This window comes from Amphibalanus amphitrite, unplaced genomic scaffold (genome assembly GCF_019059575.1).
Source record: "Amphibalanus amphitrite isolate SeventyFive unplaced genomic scaffold, NRLGWU_Aamphi_draft 000515F_arrow, whole genome shotgun sequence".
Classification (NCBI taxonomy): Eukaryota; Metazoa; Arthropoda; class Thecostraca; order Balanomorpha; family Balanidae; genus Amphibalanus; species Amphibalanus amphitrite.
Window position 1 is genome coordinate 156,673 of NW_024882009.1, and position 23,673 is coordinate 180,345.

At 49.7% G+C, this 23,673-nt stretch overlaps 1 protein-coding gene across 2 annotated transcripts in view; it reads left to right on the plus strand.

Moving 5' to 3' along the window:
- Nucleotides 1-23,673, plus strand: part of LOC122393092 (ecdysone receptor-like) — a 116,515-nt gene that overhangs the window by 9,170 nt on the left and 83,672 nt on the right. For both annotated transcript variants that reach the window (XM_043388726.1, XM_043388724.1), the window contains exon 2: nucleotides 7,676-7,973. In XM_043388726.1, coding sequence (XP_043244661.1) covers nucleotides 7,676-7,973 — 298 coding nt within the window. The remainder of the gene's footprint in view (nucleotides 1-7,675; nucleotides 7,974-23,673) is intronic.

The following is a 23,673-nucleotide window of genomic DNA, read 5'->3' on the forward strand; positions in this document are numbered from 1 at the left end:
TTTTCCAACGCCACTACCACGGCAGCTGAAAATTGGAGCTCTAACCGAGCGTTGATCGTTTGGTCATTGGTGGGCACTGGCAGATGCGCTCCTCCCCCTCCCTCCGCCCCCCCCCCCCCCGGGACCTATAATTGGACAGCTGAACTCGGCTCGGGACGGAAACGGGACCACATAGAGCTCCACCGGGTAGATAGCACGAACGGCTCCCCTGGCGCCCCACTTGGCTCGAGTTCATGGAAGAAAAATGTCATAAGCAGCTTGAGACACATATTGCATAGTTTAGCAGTCTAGAACGTGGGCGATAAGGCTATCAAATATCATGGCGATATTTCTCCATCCGTGGGCGGATTTGCCTGGTTGGTTATAACATATGACTCTCGTTAGAGGTAAAATAACCTCGCGGCCTTTTTGTTGATGGGGGAACTGGGAGGAATTCATCTTCATCTCCGCAGCATTGGCCGGGAAGTTTTGTATGTTATCGATCAAGGAAGCTATGTCTGGTACGATACATCTTGCGGTACGGCACATGAATACCCATAGCGACTGTTCGTCGTGAACATGGTCACGTTGCACATAACTCCCAGTTCTGGCACACAAGTGCCGTTCCCTGACAATCGATGGTGTTAAACTGCTGTATCGCCTCTCGCTGTCGCTGGGATATTGCCGAGGGCCGGTGGTGGGCGTTCGCGTGGAACTATCTCTGGCCGCAGTTGCGCTTTACTAGCCTCCTTAACCCGCGCCCTGGTGGGGGGGGGCTATTTTTTGCCCCCCCTCCAGACTTTTCGATATATCTCCAGAACCACTGCGCCGATCGTCACCAAACTTTCAGTACCCTCCCGGACATCAATTTTACACATTGTTACCAAAAAATTTTCCAAAGGCTATGATAGGTTGGCCGGAAATGACGTCAGAGTGACGTCATGTTCTGCCGTTTTCGACCCAAAAAAGGGTTTCGCGGGAAGAGCTGTCAGGCCTATAGCTTTGCAAATACAGAAAAATGATACAGACATAAAAGCTGTAAAATGGACAGGGCTACAAAACTGCTATCTCGGATTTTTGAAATTTTTGGATTTTGACCCCCAAAAATCAAAAAAATAGATTTTTTGAATATAATAGCCAAAAAATCCAAAAAGTTTTTTGAATTTCGAAAAAAAACCGGAATATATGTGATAGTCCTTACCGCCTTCTATCTACATACCAAATTTGAGATCGATACCTCTTTTTTTGGCCAAGTTATAGCGAAAAAACTGTTCAAAATTGATGACGTCAAATTTTCAAACTCAATTTTCAGCAATTCTAGACCTCGTAGCGCAAAACAAAGACCACCATTAGACTCCTCGTGACGAGCTGCATCGAATCAATACCCATTTTATGCAAAAATATCAACTTTGAAATTTGACCTTTTTTGACCTGACCTTGACCTGACCTCCACCAGAAAGTGACCTAAACCGTACCTGATGGTCTTATAACCAACACCATTGAGTTGGAAATGAAAAACTGGCCATAAAACATGCATCGCATAACCTTAGTAAAGTTGGGTTCATGTGGTGACCCTTGGTGACCTTTGGTGACCTGACCTGTGACCTGACCTGGTATGACCAGTGACCTCTAACAGCAACATATCTACTAGGCAACTGACGCCCTATCGCTGATTCCCGACAAAATGCGTTTTCCTCGGTGTTATAGCGCATTCCCTAGAAGACCCGTGAACGGTGAAACATTTCATCTTTGACCTGACCTGTGACGTCATCGGTGACCCCGAGGTCAATAAAATTTGGTTTCCCTAGACAAATTTGACAGGCCTTTCGAACGCCGTTTGAATTTTTCGGATCCGTCCAGTAGTTTCGGAGATACGAGGGGGGGGCAAAAAATAGCCCCCCCCCCACCAGGTCGCGTTATAAACAGACCCCACCAGGGCGCGGGTTAAACCCGGCCACGCTTCAGCTCAGTCGCTATAAACCCGGTATTTTCCCACTCATTCTAGAACTCGGTCACACTTCAGCTCATTCACCTAAACTCGGCAGAACTTCAACTCAACCGCTAAAAAAAACTTGGTCATAACGCAACTGCTAAAAATACCGTCGTACACCGCAAGCTCTGTTCATGAAATTCAGTGGGCCATATTTCAACGCATCCTTCTTATTTTTGAACCCCGTACATTCTCAAACTCGCCAACATTTTATTTTTGAAGCCCGAACATTCTCAAACTCGCCAACATTAATCACGGCCTAGCTCCAGCCAACTATTAACTTTTAAGAAATTTTCTCCTTTCAGTTAGCCTGGATGCGCTTTCCACATTTATTTATCGTGTAACTAAAATAAACATTGTACTGGTGACCTATGGTAAGAATTACTCGTTTACTGACCAATCATCAGTCAGAGGTTGATGGTCATTTGACAGACAGTGGCGCGGCTACCGCACGGGGACCCGCACGGGCCAGTCCCAGTTTCAGCTATGTGAAATGGAGCTGCTATTGACCTGTGACCTTTGAAAGTCTGTATGTGACGTGCAAAGTGCGTAGAGCGCTGGACAAGTACCTACTGACAAGGAGCAGAAGTTTTAACTTTTAATTAGAATTCTTACCTGTATGCCATATAGGTCAAGGGGTCATTTACAAGTTTGACTTGATCGATATCTGGCGCAGTTTTATGTTTTTTTTTCTCCGCGACAAAAAGCCCAGCGGGCGTGTCTTGATAGTTGATAATGAGATGTTACCAAGCGAAATATAAAGTTAACACCACTCAATTATTTTATAGATTTCAGTAAAAGGTGACATGCCTTACAATAATCCTATAAATATGTGAAAATGATCAATAACATGGCAGAAATGTAAAACTTTTATTGTAAAATAGGCCAAATATGAGAATGAGCTTTCGCTTTACAGCATCATCAGATTCATTCATTCATTCAACTCAAAACTTTTCAAACAGACCACCGGCATCGCTATGGGCAATAGGATAGCCCCACCAGTAGCTATAGCGTTTATGCATGTTTTTGAAAGCACATTTCTATCTTCTATGACACAAGTCCCCGCATTTTATGTGCGCTATATTGACGACATATTAGGAGTCTGGACTTATGGTATCGACCGCCTCAACCATTTCTTCAACCTGATGAACACCCACAACCCGGCTATTCGTTTCACAATGGATCACACAGGACTGACAGGTACACTATCGTTCCTAGACACTATGATCACCGTACACCCTTCAGGTACCTACACCACCGAACTGTATTTCAAACCGATGGCTGCACCGATCATCCTACACTACACCTCTGCTCATCCCATGTGTCGACAAAGAAAGCGGTACTCAACGCAGAAATTCAAAGGGCTATTCGAGTCTCTTCAGACAAACCCGCTACAGAACGGAGTATCGAGATCATTTCACAATTGTTCAGCAAAAATGGATATCCTATGAGCCTTATCAAACATTCAATTAGGAAACAAAAGTACAGCAAAGGAACCAAGAAAACACGTACTTTGGCCAACGAAAACCAGATCTACATGCGTTTACCTAACATCAATGAGACGATCGTACGCCGAGTAAACGGCATTATCCGCGGCTCCAAAATTCCTGTCAAGCCCATTTGGATTAATGACAACTCGATTCAAACAAAACTGATCTCCTCGGCCCTTACCAGACCACCCTGCCCATCCGGCAACAAAAAGTGCCATACTTGTGAAAATGGACTACCGGGGAAGTGCACCACAAAAAGCGTAGTGTACAGGATAGTCTGTAAGCTGTGCGAAACTACCCAACACGACGAAACCTATATAGGAGAATGCACCAGACCAGTCCGGTACCGATTTAACGAGCACCTGAGCGATGCACGTTTGCGTAAACTAGACACACCATTAGGGGAACACACGCTACATGCTCACTCTCAGCTTCCCAACGAGGATCTCAACAATGCGTTTAGAATTGAGATACTGGATAGAGGTAAGGACTGTGCTGACATCAAAATTAAAGAATCACTTCACATACGCAATCTTAAACCTAGTTTGAACACCATGCAAAGCTCTTGGCCACTGACTAGATAGTTCATTTCATTCGCCACGCCACGCACAACACACAAACATCAGGACCACACTTTTCATCACCCTCTACCCTTACAAGTTACAACCCTCTCCTTTACACACACACCCGCACACACACACACACACACACTTAACACACTCAAAGGTACTCAATTGTAATGCTAAGCACATTCTTTCGGACGCATGAGGGTACCTAGAATGGAGTCTCGTATTCGTTGCTGGCTAGCCCTGTGATAGCCTTGTCAGCCCAGCACTCTTCTACCTATCAGATATCTAGATGTGAACGATATCTTTCGTGCCTCTCGATTCTTTAACCTATTTGTTTGTCTTTGTACACTTCTACATATGTGCTATAAGATTTATGTTCGAAATTGTCCGTGTCAAGAATGTATGTATCTGCATTGTGATATTCCCACCTAACATTGAGCGCGTGATAGACTTTGTGTGTAGCTAGAATTTTTAAATGTCATAAAACAATGAATCTGATGATGCTGTAAAGCGAAAGCTCATTCTCATATTTGGCCTATTTTACAATAAAAGTTTTACATTTCTGCCATGTTATTGATCATTTTCACATATTTATATCTATTCATCATGGCAAAAACCACCATCTCACATATTACAATAATCCTATCGGACCAGGACAGCTGAGGAATAGGAAAAGGGATAAATTAAAAAATGAAGACAATGTCTTTCTAAGAAATGATTAGGTGCATCTGAGAATCGATAACTCCTTAAGAACCTAATGCTGTTGCAGTTATTGTTGTGATTCTAAGCAAGATATATTATCTAAGAAATAATAATTAATGCGGTTGATTATTTAGCTTTGATATAGGTGCCTATCTTTAGCAAAGTTGGCTATTTTGTTTTAGAATAGCAAGTGTTTACGATACCTTTTACAATATGCATTATATAGTTCGGAATATGTCTGTTTTTGCTGCGGCTGTCACTAACTGTTAAACGGCTGACGACATCCACGCAGCTGCCCAGCCATTAAAAAGGGCCATACAATGATTGCTGGCTTAGCGCATTAAGGGTTCTTGTTGTACCGACTAGTCTGTCAGAGTGCACGGTGAAATAATTTTCATTTGAACTGAGCTCCAAAGCTGCTTAGACGGCACCGCTCAAACATTTTTAATTGGCTCTGAGTGGCCCACCCATTAGTGTCGCTCTTAATCATCCAGCAGCCTCAGCTGGCTTTGTCAAAGGCTCATTTGTAAATGCGCAATTTTGTGACATATTTCTGGCGTGAATGCATGCGGATCTCTGTGTTATGCAAATTAAAGAACAGACCAGGATGAAATATAGTTTATGCTTAAGAACGGTTCATGATTATATAACGCATAATATATTTTCAGTCACAAATACATGTTTTTGTAATATTAACAGGCCAGCCTCATATCTACCTACAATATTTTATATAACAGATTAGGTTCAAATCGACTAGCCTATTATATGATAGATTCTATATGGAAGATCTGTTGTACAAACCATTGAACACTTGATCAAGCGGAAAGTCCTTGCGCGCAAGTACAAATTTGCCGATAAGCCTCCAGCAGAGAGCGATGTTGTGAAATTGACAGCGATTTGTGATCATGTGGCAGAGCCGTTGAATTCGATGCAGCCCATGGTGCCACTTGCCAGTCATTTTAACCCATTCCTGGCAAGCAGCCTTCGAAATATTTGCGGTAGATGTTGGTGATATGGGTGATGCGATTGTTGGCGTTTTTTCGGTTTCTGTCGGTTGGTAGTTCAAGAGCATGAAGATCAATTGCTGTGTTATTGCAACTCAATGGCTTTGTTGAGGCATACATTTACACATTTCAATATCATTTTAAGTGATTTTATTTCGCATTCTGCGAAAATGTCATGTGGTTGAGTGTCGAACTCTGGTGCACCCGGTACACAGCACAGTGCACACTGCAATATGCATGCACAGTGCAGTCTGCACAATGCACGGTGCCCATTGCCCAGCTTCGGTCAGTGTTACCCAGGTAGGCAGTTGTCGGCGGGGCCGAACAGACTGAACGCCTGATGCGTTAGTCAATGGTCATCGTCATTTTTCATTAGTCAGTGATCCTCATACCTTCAGAGTTCAGACATTGCACTTAGCATGTTAACAGACATGCATCAACAAAAATTTTCAAGCGAAAAATATTAAATGTGTTGGCACTGTTCCCAATTTTGACTCCTCGCATACAGCTTATTACGGCTGATCCAGTGATAAATCTCCGGTAGCAGGGAATTTAGCTGGTTGCGTGGCTCAAATCTCATGTTAACTGGACTCGTTGACTTTGATCATGAGAAATGGACCCACACAGCGGGAATAAGGCCTCCACGTGTCCGGTAGGAAATGTACCGCGACTTTTGTCAGTCGGCAAAACTAGATCGATTATCATAAGGTTGTGCGAATGAACGAGGTGAAGAGAAGGTGAAAATTAGCCTTTCCATGAAGCTTTAGTCAACGGCGAAATATAACCAGCAACAGTGCCGGACGGGATATATTTTATCTGACAATTGGTCGCAAGGTATCGGGTTTGATATTTTTAGCGTGACTTCCGACTAAATATTATAATCTCATGAAGCTCTGTACCAATTCGTGTTCCGTATCGACTTGACTTCCTGAACTAGAAACCCGAATCGTCTGACCCAGTTCTGCCATAGTTTCGCAACTTCCTAAACGCAGCTGCATGAATTATCATCTACATACTCTCCGTCTAAACTTCCTTTTGTGCGGCGCCTTTGTCTCATCCTCGTAACCGACTGGGTCAAACCACAGAATCTACGCAGTACTCGTTGCCAATATACATATTCTCGTGGATAGTATGTTCTCCTATCTCCGGGTCGCTCAGGCCCTTCCATGTGCGGTAGCTACTGCGGAGGAGGTTGCTGACGCAATACTCTTATTCCGGCTGCAGGGTAATGTTGAGCTGAGAGAACGACCTCCGGGATCGCTGAGAGCGCAGGAAGTTTGAGAGAGTGGGAGTGGAAGGAGGAAGAGGGAGAGAGGGAGGGAGGGAGAGAGGGAGAGAGAGAGAGAGAGAGAGAGAGAGAGAGAGAGAGAGAGAGAGAGAGAGAGAGCACACTACCAGTACCCATCTCCTTGCCGGCATCATGGTCAGTCATTATGTAAACGCATACCCGCCTATCGGCAGGACGACTACGTGTCAATTACACGTGCTCATTGCTCACGCTTGAGAACACGTGCCACTTACACGTGCTTTCCGCAACTCCTTCTCGGAGAGAGAAGGCGATTAGACATTCCAACGTCGGCTCCAGAAAACTACGCCTTCAACATAGGTTTCCATGCGAGACATGTCATTTATGCTCATGACAATCATACTCATGGAGCATGTCTACATTCCAGTTCAACCAGTTCGTCTGCATTATTTTATTGATTGCCGCTTGGTTCTTATAAGACGATCTAGTTTTTTTTTAATTTAAGTGTACTACAGATATTTATACTGTAGATTGCTTTCTTTGCCGATCAATTACTCTTCACATCATGCTGACAACTGAAAGGACACAATGTGTGTGGATGTTGTATGCAAAATAATTTGTATCACACTTATTTCGTCAGTCTCGCTCAATGCCCCCATCTACCCCACTGACCCTCCTCCCTCTTCGCTCCACAGAGGGCGGCGCCGCCGCCAAGACGGCGTCCAAAGCAGCAGCAGGGGCCGAGGGCGCAGCCTCCACCGCCACCAAATCGTCAACCACGCCCGCCAAACCCTTGGCCAAACCGGCCCAAAAAGTCTGCGGCGTATGCGGCGAGCGCGCCAAAAGCCACCATTTTGGCGGCATGGCGTGTGACTCCTGCAAAGCGTTCTTCCGCCGGAGTGTTCAAAGCGAGGCGTGCAACCACTTCCGCTGCTCTTACGACGGCTGCTGCCACATCACCATCAGCACGCGCAAGAGCTGCCAGTTCTGCCGGTGAGTGACGTCACAGGCACCCCCAGTGACGTAGGCGGGTAGGGCTGCGATATGGGTGTGATATAGGGCCGTATAGGTTGACGCTTGATTGCCGTGGCCGGATAATTGCTTCCCATGTGTAAACCAAGATAATTTGATACCATAAATTATAATTCAGCTGGTGTCATTATTCAGCCCAAAAGTTTGAAGATCAAACATCGGCTTTGGCGTGATGTTCTAGGAAGTGTGAGCGGCATTAGAAGCAATTTCGTTGCATATTTATTGTAACTGGGCTACTGCGTCGCAGTCGAATTGGCTCCGGAGGGATGCTCTGAGCGAGACTGATGTGAATCCCACGGGCCGCAGCTCGACTGCGGAGTAGTTAGATGCTCGGATAGATGCCTGGAGGCTGGAATACGATTTACTGTCAGCTTAATGACTATCAAAGACATAGTGATGACGAGTGAGAGAAAAGTGAAAGTTAGTGCAGCTCGCTCCATGATTCATCACATGGCCATTTCTTACATCTGTAAATTCAACCTCGTTATTATGCAATCTTTTTTTTAAGATGCCTACCAGTGCCTAAATTTCAGCACCATGAATCATGATGATGGACGTGCGCAAAAGCTTAGGCTTCTATTGGGCGATTTAATGAGTTTTGTTTTAGTGCCTCTTTAACGGAAAACGAAACAAGACATCACATTTTGCTAGGTAGTTAACAAGAAAAGTAGGTAACTTAAAATGTACAATATATACGGGTAAACGTCATGCATTTAAATTGTTCCTGCATGAAAATGCCAGCCTCTCTGGGGAGCCGAGCAGCCCATTGCCGTCAGAGACGAAGTCTGATGCTATTGCCCAACTTCCGGCCTGCCCGGTGCCGTGTCATAGGCATGTGGCGGTCGTCTTGCTCTATGCCGGTATCACGGGCGGATCCAGGTGGAACATCTCGGGTTATTTATTTATCCCCAAAGGTCAAAAGCCTGACCCGCATTACAACTTTTGCTGTTGGTCAACAAATAACGGCTAACTACCGTCTTTCTTCTACCGTCTTTACTAACTACCGTCTTTCCGTCTTTGCTAAAGAACTTTGCTGCGGGTCAGGTCAACAGGTATCGGTTATGATTTCCCCCTAACTGTGGGACTGGATGCGCCACTGAGGACAATGACAGGTTCGGTTTCACTGCGCTGCATCATACAACGCTTTCCTGAAGCGTTATGTAAGGGCCAACCAGATATACGTGTCACGATTTGGGCAAACGTTCCGCCACGGATTGAACGCCAGACAGGACAGGGGTCGTTTTAATTACATTGGTTCCATTAGAGGTCAGTGACATACCAAATTTAATATGAAAAACAATTTGAAGAACGTTTTCCCCAACCCCGTTAGCGGAGCCCATGGGCTAGTTCCGACCCGGGCATTGTAAGAGACTTCATGGTGGATAGCGCATTTGTTAGCATCTCTAGCCCGAATTTCCCGACTGTCGTCTATTCTATTGCGTTAAATGTGCGGCGGTGCGCCACTGCATTCGTCACTGTTGCTGAGTTCTCAGTATGCGCATACATTCATTTATTTATACGTGGGTATGCGGCGCTGGCGTATTTTTAAATACTCAGTGGCTTTGATCCTTGCTGTTTTCTCGTGTTTGATCAATGATTATCCCGTCTTGTCGCTTTGTAGGTCGCTTTTACGGTAATTTGGTCGTCTAGCTATTCCGAGCACAGGTGTTGCAGCGAAAAGCGAGGGTAATTATCGGATTGCGAGGCTCCAAGTGTTCCATCATAGGCGGCGGAACGGGGGGGGGGGCACCGGGGCACCGTGCCCCCCCTTGAATTCTGCGAGGGGGGCACCAATAGCAAGGTGCCCCCCCTTAAATTTGATGTATTAGTACCAGGGGCGGATTCGGGAAAACTCCAAGGGGAGGGTCATGAATCGAAGTGGTCCCCCTACCTATGCCCAAAATTAAAACCTCAACGGATTTCGGCCACTTAATTTTGGTGGTGCCCTATTTTCAGTTTTTTTTTTATTTTCTTTATTTTTGGTTAGTCATGTGATGACCGGTGCCCCTGCTAGGCCGCTGGTGCCCCTGGAAAGACTGTGGTACCTACCTACCCTGCCCCCTGACAAGCCTACGGTGGGCCCTGACATGACTTAGGTGCTCATGGGCCCTGACAGGCCCGTGGTGCCCCTGACAGGCCTGTGGTGTCCTTGCTAGGCCTGTGGTGTCCCTGAGTCTTGGCAGGTTTGTGGTGCCCCTGTTAGAACGCAGGTGCCCTTGACAGGTTTGTGGTGCCTTTGACAATTCTAAATTGCCAACGACAGGCTTGTGGTGCCCTTGACAGGCCCATGGTGCCCTTGCGAGGCCGGTGGTTCCCTTGCGAAGCCGATAGTGCCCCTGGCAGGCCTCTGGTGCCCCTGGCAGGTCTGTGGTGCCCCTGGAAGACCTGTAGTGCTTTTGCTAGGCCGGTGGTGCTCCTGACAGGCCTGTGGCGCCACTGACAGGCCCGTGGTGCCCCTGCTAGGCCTTTGGCACCCCTGGCGGGCCTGTGGTGCCCCTGTCGGCTGCTGTCAGGCCTGTGGTGCTCCTGGCAGGCATGTGGTGACCCCAGGCCCTAAGTCATGACCCATGTGACCTCCACCCTGGGATTCGCCACTGATTAGTACTGCGATGGCTTCTTGGAGTTGGGAATTATACATGTAGGATAAATGGAATTTATCAAACGACAATAAGGAAGAGACAAACACATAGGTACTTGAGGATCAGCTTAAAGTTAATCACACATACGGGCAGGGGTGTAATTTCCTAAAATGATTGTGGGTGCCCAGCTGTAGGGGCGCCCGGCGCCAGGCCGTTTTGGGGCGCGATATATAGGTATTCTTTATGTGGGAGCCTAAATTAACACCGAATTTGATAACATTGCTAGCCGAAGGGCGCTTCAAGTGACGTGTCTGACTAAGCAAATACATGCTTAAAGGGACCCTCCCACCTTCAAAAAAGTTAATGAATTGGCAGGGAAAGGGGCATTTTGCCGGTCCCGTAGCTCAGTTGGTAGAGCGTTGGACTCCGCGTGGTGAGAGCACGCGTTCCCGGTTACAACAGTCCGGGTTCGAAGCGCGACGGGCGCTTGACATTTATGGGCCTCAGTCCTGACAGGTATGGTTGCGGTTGGTGGCAGGCCGTAGCCAGGTGAAGTCAGTGAGGGGACCGGCCGTGCGCGGCTATGTGCGCACGTTAAACTTTGAACTCTAAATTCTGCCATAGAACTGGAATTGCGCGATCGGAGGGTAGAGGGCAGGGTCACCGCAACAAGCTTCGCTTAGCGGTGGCTCTGTCCCTGTGAATCCTTCCCATCAAAAGGTTCGGACTAAATTTATATAAAAAAAAAAAAGAAGAAGAAAAAAAAAAAGAAAGTGATGTCCCTTGGTTCAGAAAGAGCGAAAACGAATATCTACCAAATTTCACCGAAAAATATTCACTGGTTTTCAAGATATTAGGCTTTTACTTTTGTTTACTTTTTGGGATCTCCCCTGTTACTAGCGACTTTATTTGGAAGCAATAATTTGGCAGCCTTAAAGTGCGGCAGACGTTGCGCGCAAAGCAGCGTATACCACCACGTGTTAACGATGGTTTTAGTCTAAGATTTAAAAATCGTTAGATCTCCGCTGACGTCATAAATTCTAAAGGGGCATTCCAATGCATTAGCCCCTTAGAATCCGAAAACTGCAAGTTTGAAATTCCATATCTTCGAATTAAAGCATTTTTCGATGTTGTGAGTGCCCAAACCGGTATTTGCAGGCCATGGCCACCAATTTGGCTATCTCAACTCAAAACTAATGTTAAGGTGGGAGTGTCCCTTTAAAAGTGGAAACTGACCGGAAGGACGTAAAAAATATGTAGAGAGGCGCCATCCAGTAGGAGGGGCACCAAATGTGGAGGCACCAGACGGTTACGACTTACGAGGGCGCCGTGAGACGATGAAAAGGGCGCCATTCTCTTAGGAGGGCGCCGAGTGATTGAAAACGCTATGTGGTCCAGGAGCGCTAAGAGGCCAGAAGGGCGCCGCACAGTCAGTAGTGCTACGTGGGTGGGTTAGGTTAGGTTAGGTTAGGTTAGGACGTGGGGGCGCCAGATGGTTACGAGGGCGCCTTGAGATCATGATAAGGGCGCCATTCTCGTAAAAGGGTGCCGAGTGATTGAAAACGTTATATGTGGTTCAGGGGCGCTGAGAGGCCAGAAGGGCGCCGAACAGTCGAGGGATCCACGGTGAACAGAGACCTAAGGACGCGAGACGGTCAGGAGGGCGCCGTTAGACCATGAGAATGGCGCGGTGCTGTCAAAAGTGCGCCATTCTCCCAGAAGGGCGCCGAGTGATTAAAAACGCTATATTATCCATGAACGCGAGACGGTCAGGACGCCGTTAGAGCATGCGAAGGGCACCGTGCTCTCGAAAGGACGCTTGCAGCCTTGTAAAAGACTTGTGGGTGCATTTTCATCATTGTGGGGGGGGGGGGGGGCATAATTCAGGATTGTGGGTGCATATGCCCCCACAAAGAGATATAAAATTACACCCCTGCATACGGGGGGTGAACTGTCATTTTCGTTTAGTAAAAAAAAAAATATATAAAAATCATCGTGTCAGGGCTGTGACGAAAAATAAGTGGCCTAAATCCGATGAGAAAACAGGATTTGGGGGTACCCTAGGTTTGGCTCCTTGAGCCATGGTGCCCCCCCTTGTCTCAAATCGTTCCGCCGCCTATGTGTTCCATTACATTTAAATTCCTCGGGGCCAGAAAGTTGCCTGAAAGCACCACTTTAGACGAACAGAGAGCTGTTCCAACCGCCGTAAACTGGTTGTAAATACAGAGTGATTTGCTCCCATTTACTACATTCATGGCTGCTTGCCCTTCTGCCGGAAGCTCATTATGTGCCGCGATGGACACCTTTCAGCACCGCGTACAATGTAGCTGGTGGTTAAGGCTCGAGTGAATGCCAGAGTAGGTACAGTTTATCCTGATCTTCCAAATTCTCGAGATCTGGAAGCGGCACACTGCACGTGCGCACGTGCAAGCGGGGTCCAAACTGATTTTTGCACGGCACCCTACTAACTGGTCCCCAACCGTGTACCAAATTTGAGCGCAATCGGCCCGGCCGTTCTCGAGATCTGGGAGCGCCCCCTGCACGTGCGCACGTGCTGTAGCACCCCAACCTTAACACATGCAGATGAATTATCTGATGGAGACCTACCTGTGTACCGATTTTCAATTCAATCGGCCCAACCGTTGTGCCGTTATTGAGGTTGCAATTTTGGGGGTTCTTAAAAAATGTCCAACTTTACCACGCGCCACGTGCGGTGGTTGGCAAGAACGCATGGTGGCCATCACACCACAGAACTTTTACGTCCAAGTGACATTCAGTAAAGAAGACCGCTTGTCAATCGGATGTCCCGTTCCTAAGATATTAGCTTTTGAAAAGCGTCCCCACGGCCGGCCGGCCGGCCGGCCGGCCGGCCGGCCGCTCATACTCAGGATTTTCCCTTAATTCAGTATGAGACTCCGCTCGCTTCGCTCGCTCCGTAATAATTTTGCTTCTTTAATTTGATGGCATTTTAGCGATTTTCCCACGAAGGAGAGCTTGCCCAAGGATAGTGTGTTTGCATATTATATGCGCAAGTCCCATATCGAAAATTTAGGATTGAAGGTGAAAATGAAAATTTCCAGCTTCAGTCCCTAAGTTGGAGGATTCGTAATGTCGAAACTCCACCCTGATGCGTCAGTCAACATGAACTTTGATCGTATGTTTTGACTATCTATAGGCATTCGCACTTTCCCTTGATGAAAATTAATGGACGCTGCGTAAAATCAAACGCCGTTTTTCAACGGCGTTTGATTGATGCCAACTTTCAGCGCAATCGGCCCAGTAGTTACCGAGATATTGCAATTGTTGCAAAACCAACACCTCTTCGTTTTGCACGTGGCACGTGCATAAGTGGTCACCCACGTACATCGGGAATAGTCCAATACTTGGTAGAAAGAATGAAGCTACCCTACAAAAATCACCGCATGTAAATCGGTCAAGTGGTTGCTGAGATATAAGCCTCGCAAAAGCGTGACCACGGCCGGCCGGCCTAGAATACAGGTTTACGCGATAACTGTATAGATTCGAGATATATGTTTAAGGGGATTATTAGTTTGGTTGTTAAAACTTGTATGTTTATGCCAGTAGGGTTAAGTTTGTTTACTTACTTCATTTAGCTGTATGGTAGGCATGTAGGTATATGCGCTTTTCGAGGAGCGTTGCAGATCCGAAAGTTTGCTCGCTTCGCTCGCACTTTGCTCGCTTCGCTTGCTCGGTAATAAATTTATTTTATTTACTGGTGAAACCGAACCTAATACCTGTACCTGCGCCTATACCTGATGCTAATCGAAAACCTGTATTCTTTAACCCTCGCACGACCAGGCCATTTCTCATAACACGAACGACCAGGGGGGGGGTTGTTACGACCCCCCCCCTGGCGTTTCGAAACGGAAGGTCGTAGAGCTTAGCGGAAAAAACCAACGGATTGCTCTCAACGAGATCTCGCGATTGGTGGTATATTTTTTGGTCCTAGGTCAACATTTGACCTACTTTTGACCGGTCAAAGGTCAAATTTTCGGAAAAATAGACTTTTTTCAACTTTCGGCGGCGATTGCGGCAAAACGGTGGGAGATATCGACTTGAAACCTTCACTATCGTGTTCCTTGATCAATTCTCTATCGTTTGGTATGTATTTCGTTTCCCTAGCTCTAAAAATGGCGCGTTGGGAGCGCCGGAAGTCGGCAAGGTCACAGTCGGCGGCAGAAATTCGAAAAATCAAAATTTAAATTTTTGAAATCTGATTGTATTTTTGGATTTGGGAGGTCCATTTGCTCCCTATAGAAGCTAATATTGCTGCATATTCCCATTGAGGTGACAAGAATTAGCAAAATAGTGGTTCGGGCGCTTTTCAAAAATAGTACCGGACGCTGTTCCTCTTGTGACGTCATAGCTCCGTGACCTGACCTGACCTGGTCAAATTTCTTATACCATATGATAGCCAATACTTGCCCCAACATGCATGGGAAGTTTCATCACGATCCATCAACCGATCTCCGTACCACCGGCAGGAAACCTCGGGCGTTGGCACTCAGTTTGTGAAAATCCGGCCGGAGGCTGTACCTCTTATGACGTCATAACTCCGTGACCTGACATGACCCGATCAATTTTTTTTCGGCAAAAGATGCGCAAAGGTTGCCCCATAGGGTATTGAAAATTTCAGCCCGCTACGACAAGCCGTTTAGCGTGCACTTCGAAAAAACCTCAGGGGGGGGGTTGATACAACCCCCCCCTAGGCGTTCTAGGGTTAAATCCACAGAGTTGACTTCCCGAGCTGGCTCTCATCGTTTTCACTCAGTTTGGCAAGCGAAGAAAATGAGCTTAGAGCGCGTGCTCTCTGCTCGGCGCCGGCCTCGGCCAGCCTGGGGCAGAGATGCACGCGCTGACGCCGCACCCGTGGTCCGATTGTGCCCATCTTTTGATACGATGGTCCGCCCCACCCAAAGTTTGTGCCCAGTAAATTTCACGTCGATACGCGGCGCCGTTCCGGCGCATTAAGACACATAAGGCTGACGGACGCAGACACGACTTATAATTTATTAAGTCGGCGCCTGCGACAAGAAGGTGCCGACCCCGTGCACGGCACCCGCGGATGGGGAAGAGCGGTCGGTGCCGTCGGGCGCGCAGCTGCCGCACGGCGTCTGGCTGTGCATGCAGTGCGGCCACCAGGGTTGCGCGAGGCACGCCACGCAGCACTTTAACACGCCGCGCTCCGACTCGCACACGCTGGCCGTCAATGCCGCCGCCGACTGGGGCGTCTGGTGTTTCACATGTAACGAGAAAGTGTCACTGAAGAGTAATAAGAAACTTCACGAAGCTGTGCAGTTTGTCAAGAAAAAGCAGGGAACTCTACGTCCCGGGGCCACGCCATCCAAGGAGGACACTCCGCCTCCCAAGTCTTCCAAGGGCGCCTCCGCTAAGGAGAAACAGGCTCAAGCGGACTGTGATAACGAGTCACTTCCGAAGGTCAAGGGTCTGATCAACCTGGGCAACTCGTGTTACCTGAACTCGGTGCTGCAGTGTCTGAGCCAGTGCCACTACCTGACGCACTACCTAGACATCAGCAGCCGCCCAGGACGAAAGGTCACAGTTAGCGCTGACGGCGAGACCATGGAGCTGGTGCTGCCGGAGGGCGGGCCCATCACCGCCTCGCTGTGCGACTTTCTCAAGAAGATGCATATCACGGGCATCGGCTCCACCGTCTCCCCCAGTCATCTGCTCAGAAAGATCGCCCTGAAGGTGCCCCAGTTTGTGGGCTGCGACCAGCAGGACGCACACGAGCTGCTGCGAGCGCTCATGGAGCAGGCGCGGCTTGAGGATCTCCGGCGGCACCAGAAGCAGATCCTGCTCGGTCTGGGGCTGCCGGCCCAGGCCGACCCCAAGGAAGTACCCGACGACATGAAGGCGCGTGCCAAGGCGCTGGGCCACCAGGTATCGCATACGACCATCGACTCCATCTTCAGCGGCCAGCTGGTCAGCCTGGTGGTGTGTCAGGCCTGCATGGCCTGCACACACCGCATGGAGCCCTTCCTCGACCTCTCGCTGCCCGCCGCCGAAGATATCATCTTCAGCCTGCTGTCGGAGCTCGACCCGCTGCCGGCCTCGGTCAGTGGGGATTCGACGGAAGACGAGCTGAACGAACCGCCGGCCTCAGTCAGTCCGGACCCGCCGGCTGACGAGCCGCCCGCCTCGGTCAGCCCCGACCCGCCGGCTGACGAGCCGCCTGCCTCGGTCAGCCCCGACCCGCCGGCCGACCTGGCCGCGGAGGAGCTCTCGGAGCGGCTCAGCGCGCTGATTGTGGACAGCGCCGGCGCCGCGGCCGCTGCGGACTCGTGTGGGGACGAGCCGGGCCCGCTGACGGTGTACGGCCGGCCGTCGTCACCGGTGGAGGCGGACTCGGCGCCGGCCGGGCTGGTGCCACTGGTCGGGGAGAGTGCTGACAAAGCCCCGAACGGTGCGCCGGGGACGGCGGGAGCGGACCAGGTGGGGGAGAAGCAGAGCCCTGTGCCGGCGGAGAACTGTGGAGAGGCTGTGGAGGCGCGTGAGAACAGTCTGGGCGCTCCGAACGGTCACTGCGAAAGGGCAGCCGAGGAGGCCCCGCGGGAGGGCCAGTCGCCGTCACCCGGTGAGGTGCCGGGCGGTGTGCCGACGGAGGCAGTGGCGAACGGCCAGAGCTCAACGGCAGGGGTGGCGGACGGCGGCGAACTCCAGTCTGCGCCGAACGGCGGGACCTGCGCGCCAACCGAGTCTGCCCCGGCCGAAGGGACGGGGACCCCCTCACCGGCGGCCGATCCCTCGGACGGCCCGCCGCCGCCGCTGAGCCGCTGTGAGTGGCTCAGTCGAGCGCTGACCACCCTGGCGCCGCGCTACCAGGCGGCCGCTGGCGAGTGCAGCCTGCTCACCTGCCTTAACCAGTACACGGCGCCCGAGCTGCTCACCGGCAACAACAAGCTCGGTTGCGACAACTGCACCGAGCTGCGCAACAAACGGCTCACGGCGGCTGAAAAAGCAGCTGAGAAGAAACTCGGCACAGTATACAGCAACGCCAGCAAGCAGCTGCTCATCTACAGTCCGCCGCCGGTGCTGACCATCCACCTGAAGCGGTTCGAGGTGTGCAGCTTCAGCCTGCGGAAGGTGAACCGGCACGTGCAGTTCGGCGAGCGGCTCGATCTGGCCCCCTTCTGTTCCTCCATCAGCCAGGACCTGCCTCAGATGCGGGCCGGCCAGCGGCGGGTGCTCTACTCGCTGTTTGGTGTCGTTGAGCACAGCGGTCGACTGACCAGCGGCCACTACACAGCCTACGTGCGCGTGCGCCGCCGTCACGACCAGCTCACCGTCAACCCTGCGCGACTCACCACACTCGTCACCGACGCGTTCGCCGTGGCGTGTGAGCGGGCGAGGCAGCGCGCCGAGCAGACCCGACCGGAGACCACGGACGGACCGTCCCCGGTCAGGCCCGCAGAGGAGGGCCGGGAAGACGGGGAGGGCGAGGACCCCGCCGCCGCGCCACAGGAGTCACAGACGGATCAAAAACAGCCCGCCCCGGAGCCCGAGACGGAGCCGGAGCCGCAGCCGGAGGCCGGGCGGTGGTTTTACGTGAGTGACACGCACGTCACAGAGGTGACTCTGGACAAGGTGCTCAAGGCGCAAGCTTACATGCTGTTCTACGAGCGAATTGTGTAAGCGACTGCGGTAGCTTGGGATGGTGCTCTGTGCACGGGGCTGTGACGGCGCGCGAATCGTGTCCCTCAGTCTGACCGAGGTGTGATTTCGGAAAGGTCGTTTTTGAATTTGCTTTAATGTGTGTTCATATGCTAATAGACTTTTTCAACTATTCTTAGCAGCGAAAGTTAATACGAGAACAGTCCGTCCGTAAGCAATCCGTATTACGATTTCCGTCAACGCATCAACGCAGCTTTCCCCTTTGCGCTGTTTCCCGCTGTTCCCCTCATACGTCTTCATTCCGCGTGACGTGTTGGCGGTATATCCTTCCATCACGAGGCGCTAACATTCTTCCGTCAACACGTGTCTGCACGGCCGGCTGAACACGGCGGCCGGTTTCTGCGAAATGTGCGCCAGTTTCGTCGCCGTCCGGTTGTCGGTGCGGTGTCTGTGTCAACTGCAGACTGATGGTGTTGGGAGATTGTTTGCTGGCGTCGCCCGCCGATCGGTGTGTCTGATAAGGGGGCCGGTGCACGAGTCGCGATGGACGGGTTCGCAACGGAGAGTGATACTGCTCAGTGGCCGGGTCAGAACAGGACTACCTTCTCTTTAGCAGAGGCTCTTTGGTGAAACACCAAATCTTAGCAGCTTGTATTCAGTGTTGTAATGTGTAGTGTAGGTAGGGATAGGTATAGGTAGTAACTGGAGCGCGCGATGAAATTCTAATGCGTGCCACACCTCCCTTCGTGTATGCCCCTATTTTTTCATGAAAAGCAAGGCGAAAATCAGACATTGTACAGCTATAAGAGAGGAGTGCACAATTTCTAGAAAATTAAAGGAATCTTGAGACTACTAGCTACCATGAGCTTGAAATATCCCTAGCACCCGTTGTTTTCGGTGACGTTCATACTTCCATATCACAATGCATCGAAAAAGTAACAGTAATCTCCCTGCGAGCTTGCCTTTGTGATATATGCTGCAGACAGTTATGCGTCCACAAGCGTCAAGCGATGATGGGGCCTTTGGTATCAGTGTCGTTCCCGAATATCTGCTGTTCCACAGTTGTTTGGTATTTTTTTGGATCGTGAGCGATTGGTGTCACGCTTTATTTGTATAATTGCTGCAAAGTTTCGTGCGTGAAGCGATCTGTTACACGTATGCATACGCCATGCATAGGAAATATGGAAATATTTTGTCATTAAATGCATAACGCATGAGCAAATTCATTTCTGGTTATCGCTGTAGGACGACTTCAGGGATGAATAATTAAACCTTTTGATGATGATGCTCCGAATAACTACAGCATAGCTACATCGTACACTCAAGAAAATTCGCAGACCTTCAGGCATGCAGCAATTTACGTCAGCAATCCACTTGTCGCTGGTAACTCGAGGTCAGATCGATTCCTTTAGTTTATGCACGCACGGCGCACCACTAAACGACCATCAGTTATACACACGGTCCAATATTCGCTACGGTACGAACATTTCATGCAAGGAGGCTTCATCCATATGAACGTCTAATTAGCATGTAAGCGGCCCACGGCCCCGCTCTGGAGCGGCGCAGCATGAGGCTTTGTTCCTCTGCCCGAGAAAATTCCGTGCAGGACGGTTATTTCGGTCATCGCACTCTGAAACTCCGCAGGGAGGAAAAGAGAGAGTAAGAGAGGTAAGCTGATTATAAGAGAGCAGCTCCGGTGTAGCTTCTCTAAGCGCGTTTGAAAGTGTCGGTTACAGTGAGCTGGCGCACAGGGCTTCGGACATTGATCAGATGAGTCCAAAATAGACCCGCTTGCGTGACCAGGTAAGGAGTGTGACATTTAGAAATGTTTGAAAACTGACTAGGCCGTTTTCAAACTGTCTAGGCCGTTTCAAACTGCCTAGGCCGTTTTCATACGGCCTGGTATTTCAGGTGGTTTGCAAACGGCCGGCTTTTTCAGGCCGTTTTCAAACGGTCTGACTGGGCCAGGCCGTTTGCAAACGGACTGGGTTTTCATACGGTCTGTAACATATAGATTACAGAACTAGACGCTGAAGGTCGTGAAAGAGAGACATGCATTTCATTCAACTTGATTAGTCCATTGCGAATCAAAAGGCCTCAAGTTCTTTTGAAACTTGTGTATCACATGTCATTACATTATATATTGGTTTGAGTTAGTTGTTCTGTTTGTAGCTAGATTAAGTATTAACATCAAAGTCTCCGGTAGTTTCCTGTCTCAGGGCGACCCAACATGTAACAGAAGGTCGTCTGGTCCAGACGGACCGAGGAGGTCCTCTGTCTGTACCCCCACCCCTCTCCCCCTCCCATCCGGTTGCTGCAGTGAGCCGACAGACTAGCTGACCTGAATAACGGATCGGGTCAGGGAAGGCACTGTAACGGGTCAGGAGAGACACAGGAATGGCTCGTGACTCATGGGAGACACATATAGGGGACTCAGAGGAGGCATAAGGCTTTTCAGGGGAGACGCAGTGGTCAAGGGAGACGGTAGGTTATATGTAGAACATGAGGCGGGTTAGGAAATACACAGAGGGGTCTCAATCGAGGGACACATGGTGATGGGACTTACTAGGAGATACATATTTGGTCAGTTCTGGTCAGGGGAGACACGGAGCGGGTCAAGTAGGATACAGACCGGGTTAGGATAGATCCAGTGAGTTAGGGGACACTCAGCGGGCCAGGGGGATGCAGGAAAGACGCGCTAACTCAGTGGAGACACAGACCTAGCTACTCAGGGGAGACAGAGCGGTCAACGAAGACTCACGGCTAAGGGATTCTTAGAGCGGGTCAGGGGAGGGCTCAGAGGAGACAGAGGCTTGGTCTAGGAAAACTCACGACTCACGAGTCACGGGTCAGGGGAGACTCATGGATCAGGGGAAACATATCGGCTCAGGGGAGACATTATAGAACGGGTCAGAAGAGACGCATGGGGCGGGTCAACAGAGACGCGGTGGCTCCGATACACCGTCCATTCCTCCGCTGCCCGATCCCAGGCCCAGACGTCACGGGATAGCTGAGTGCTGACGTCAACCGGTGCCGAGCCATGGGCCCCACGACGGCAACTGGACTCGGCGACTTTGACAGGAACTCACTGACTGATCGGCCGGACTCTGTGACTTTGGACTCAGTGACATCGGGCTGGACTTCGACAAGGACTCGGTGACATCCGCTGACTCCGGGTGGCTTTGACAAGGACTCAGCGACATCGGCTAGCCCCGGCGACAGGGATTTGACTCTACTGACCTTGACACGGACTCAGTGGGCTGTGCCACGGTCACGCGGACGTTGCTTAATGGTGCCTGTAACCCCGTGCCCATGCTCCCCGTTTTTAATTGCGCCAGTTTTATCGTAGCGATGGCTGTCATGCTTGCATCTTCTAGAGCTCACGTTTTTATTTTGGTGCATTCATTGCACGTTTTCTTTTATAAAAGCACAGAACGGAACATAAATGTAAAAGCTGAACGTCATTGGTCACTGGTCAGGTGCTTCGATGGCTTCATCCTTTGCAAAGGGTAACGCAATGTAATGACAGCAACGAACAAGCCCTGCAAGCTTGGCTGATGGCGCTGAATATTTCCTGTATACATAGCATCCAATATCCATAGGCCCATTTGAGGTAGCGGATCTTCACCCACGTATATGATTGGTATGATAACAAGACCACCCACCTAACATAGCCTCACGGAGTTTACTCGAACCACGACAAAGAGGTTTTACTAACATCGAAGAGGAAGTGGAAACAGGATTCATTTGCAATCAAACAGGATTCGATTGCTACCGTTTCAAGAAGTTACCTATTGGAAACGCTACTTCAGGCCTTTCTTCGGCAATATTAAACCCTTGGTATTCTGGGTACGCCCTCTTGGTCAGTACCTTGGAAGCTGTATAGTCTGCAGTCTGCACCCGATTCCATCCGTCGCGAGAGGACCGTATACAAGTGTTCAGGAGTGTGCAGTGTAGGAGTGTGTAATTCCCTCGCTATTTACCGGTGTCACGCGATAGCAGTCTGTGCCGCATTTATCACTGTCACCTCTTTCTGCAAGAGGGTGCCGTGTTGGAAGTTGGATTGCTGGACTCTGTGACCTACAGGCCTACTGATGTAGGAATAATGCATTTGCGGCTGTGCTGCAATTGCAGCTGGGATGGGAAGGGGAGGGGGAAGGCAATGACATGACGCAATGCTGCCTAGAAGATGGCTTGCCATGTTATAACAGTCGAAACGAGTACAGAAACTGTCTCTTTTCCTAGAATAGCCGTTTCTTTTATTTTACTTATGCGACGTGATATTTACCTTCAAGAACCTGAAGCTATGCTCTATAGCATTGACGATTAGTCCGGAAAATGTTCATAAATTTCGTTGGTACTGTCTTATGGTCCAAATGCTGACACAACCCTAGTTCTCAGCATCGATGAAAAGCCACATGTCATTCCAGCCATCCCAACCACAAATCAAATTAGTTCTATAGAACTGGCACTATTGAAATTGAGCTCGATTTATACAGCCAGCTCTAATTCAGCCAGCCGCTGAGCGTTTCGCGATACTGGCTACCCGTCACCCTGAATCCTTTGGCTCCGGTGCCTCGCCGATTCATTGAACATATTCCCCTAATATCCTCACCCCGGTTCGATTTTCCACCAATCTCTGGGTATAGAGGCTCGGCGGCAGACCGCCCCGTGACCTCTGGGTGGCTTACCACGGTGCCAAATAGATGAAAATCCTCTGATCGGGCGGACGGCGACCTCAGGAGGCAGACAGAGCCACGTGTCGCTTTGAACTCGGCCTGGAAAGCGCACCGGAAGTTGATTGAAAACTCGGCGTCAGATGGGCGGATGACGTCAGTGGGATGGTGTGACGTTAGTTGAACGGTGTGTGACGTCAGCTGGATGGTGTGACGTTAGGTAGGGTAGTCTGGAGAGTGGGCGTCAGTCTGGTATTGTAAAATCATTTTGAAGGTGTGAAGCTGTGTGACTGGTGTGACTATGAGTGAGTGATGTGACATCACAGCCAGACAGACAGACAGACAGACAGATAGTTTATTAATCATCAGTCGGGACGGTCTGGGATGGCGCTAACTAAGAATGGTCAGTGGTGTGACACAACTCAGTTTTGTCGTGCTGGATCGTCAGGTGTTTGTCTTGACTGTCGTTCAACTTCTTGGAGTGATGTGACGTCATTTAGGGTGGCATGAACGTCAGTTGGGGTAGTGTAACGTCAGTTAGGTGTCGCCAGTGTCGCGCTGACAAGTACGTTGATGGTTTGGCGACATTTGGATGATGGTAGATATCAGGTAGGCGAATGAGGCCAGTCACAACACAAATTCTCCACCAATGTTGGAAGGCCGCGTCGACATTAATTACGTGCATACCTACCTACTTACATTGGACTGTGTCCATAAACGTGTGCCACTGCATGCCCATACCTGTAGAGG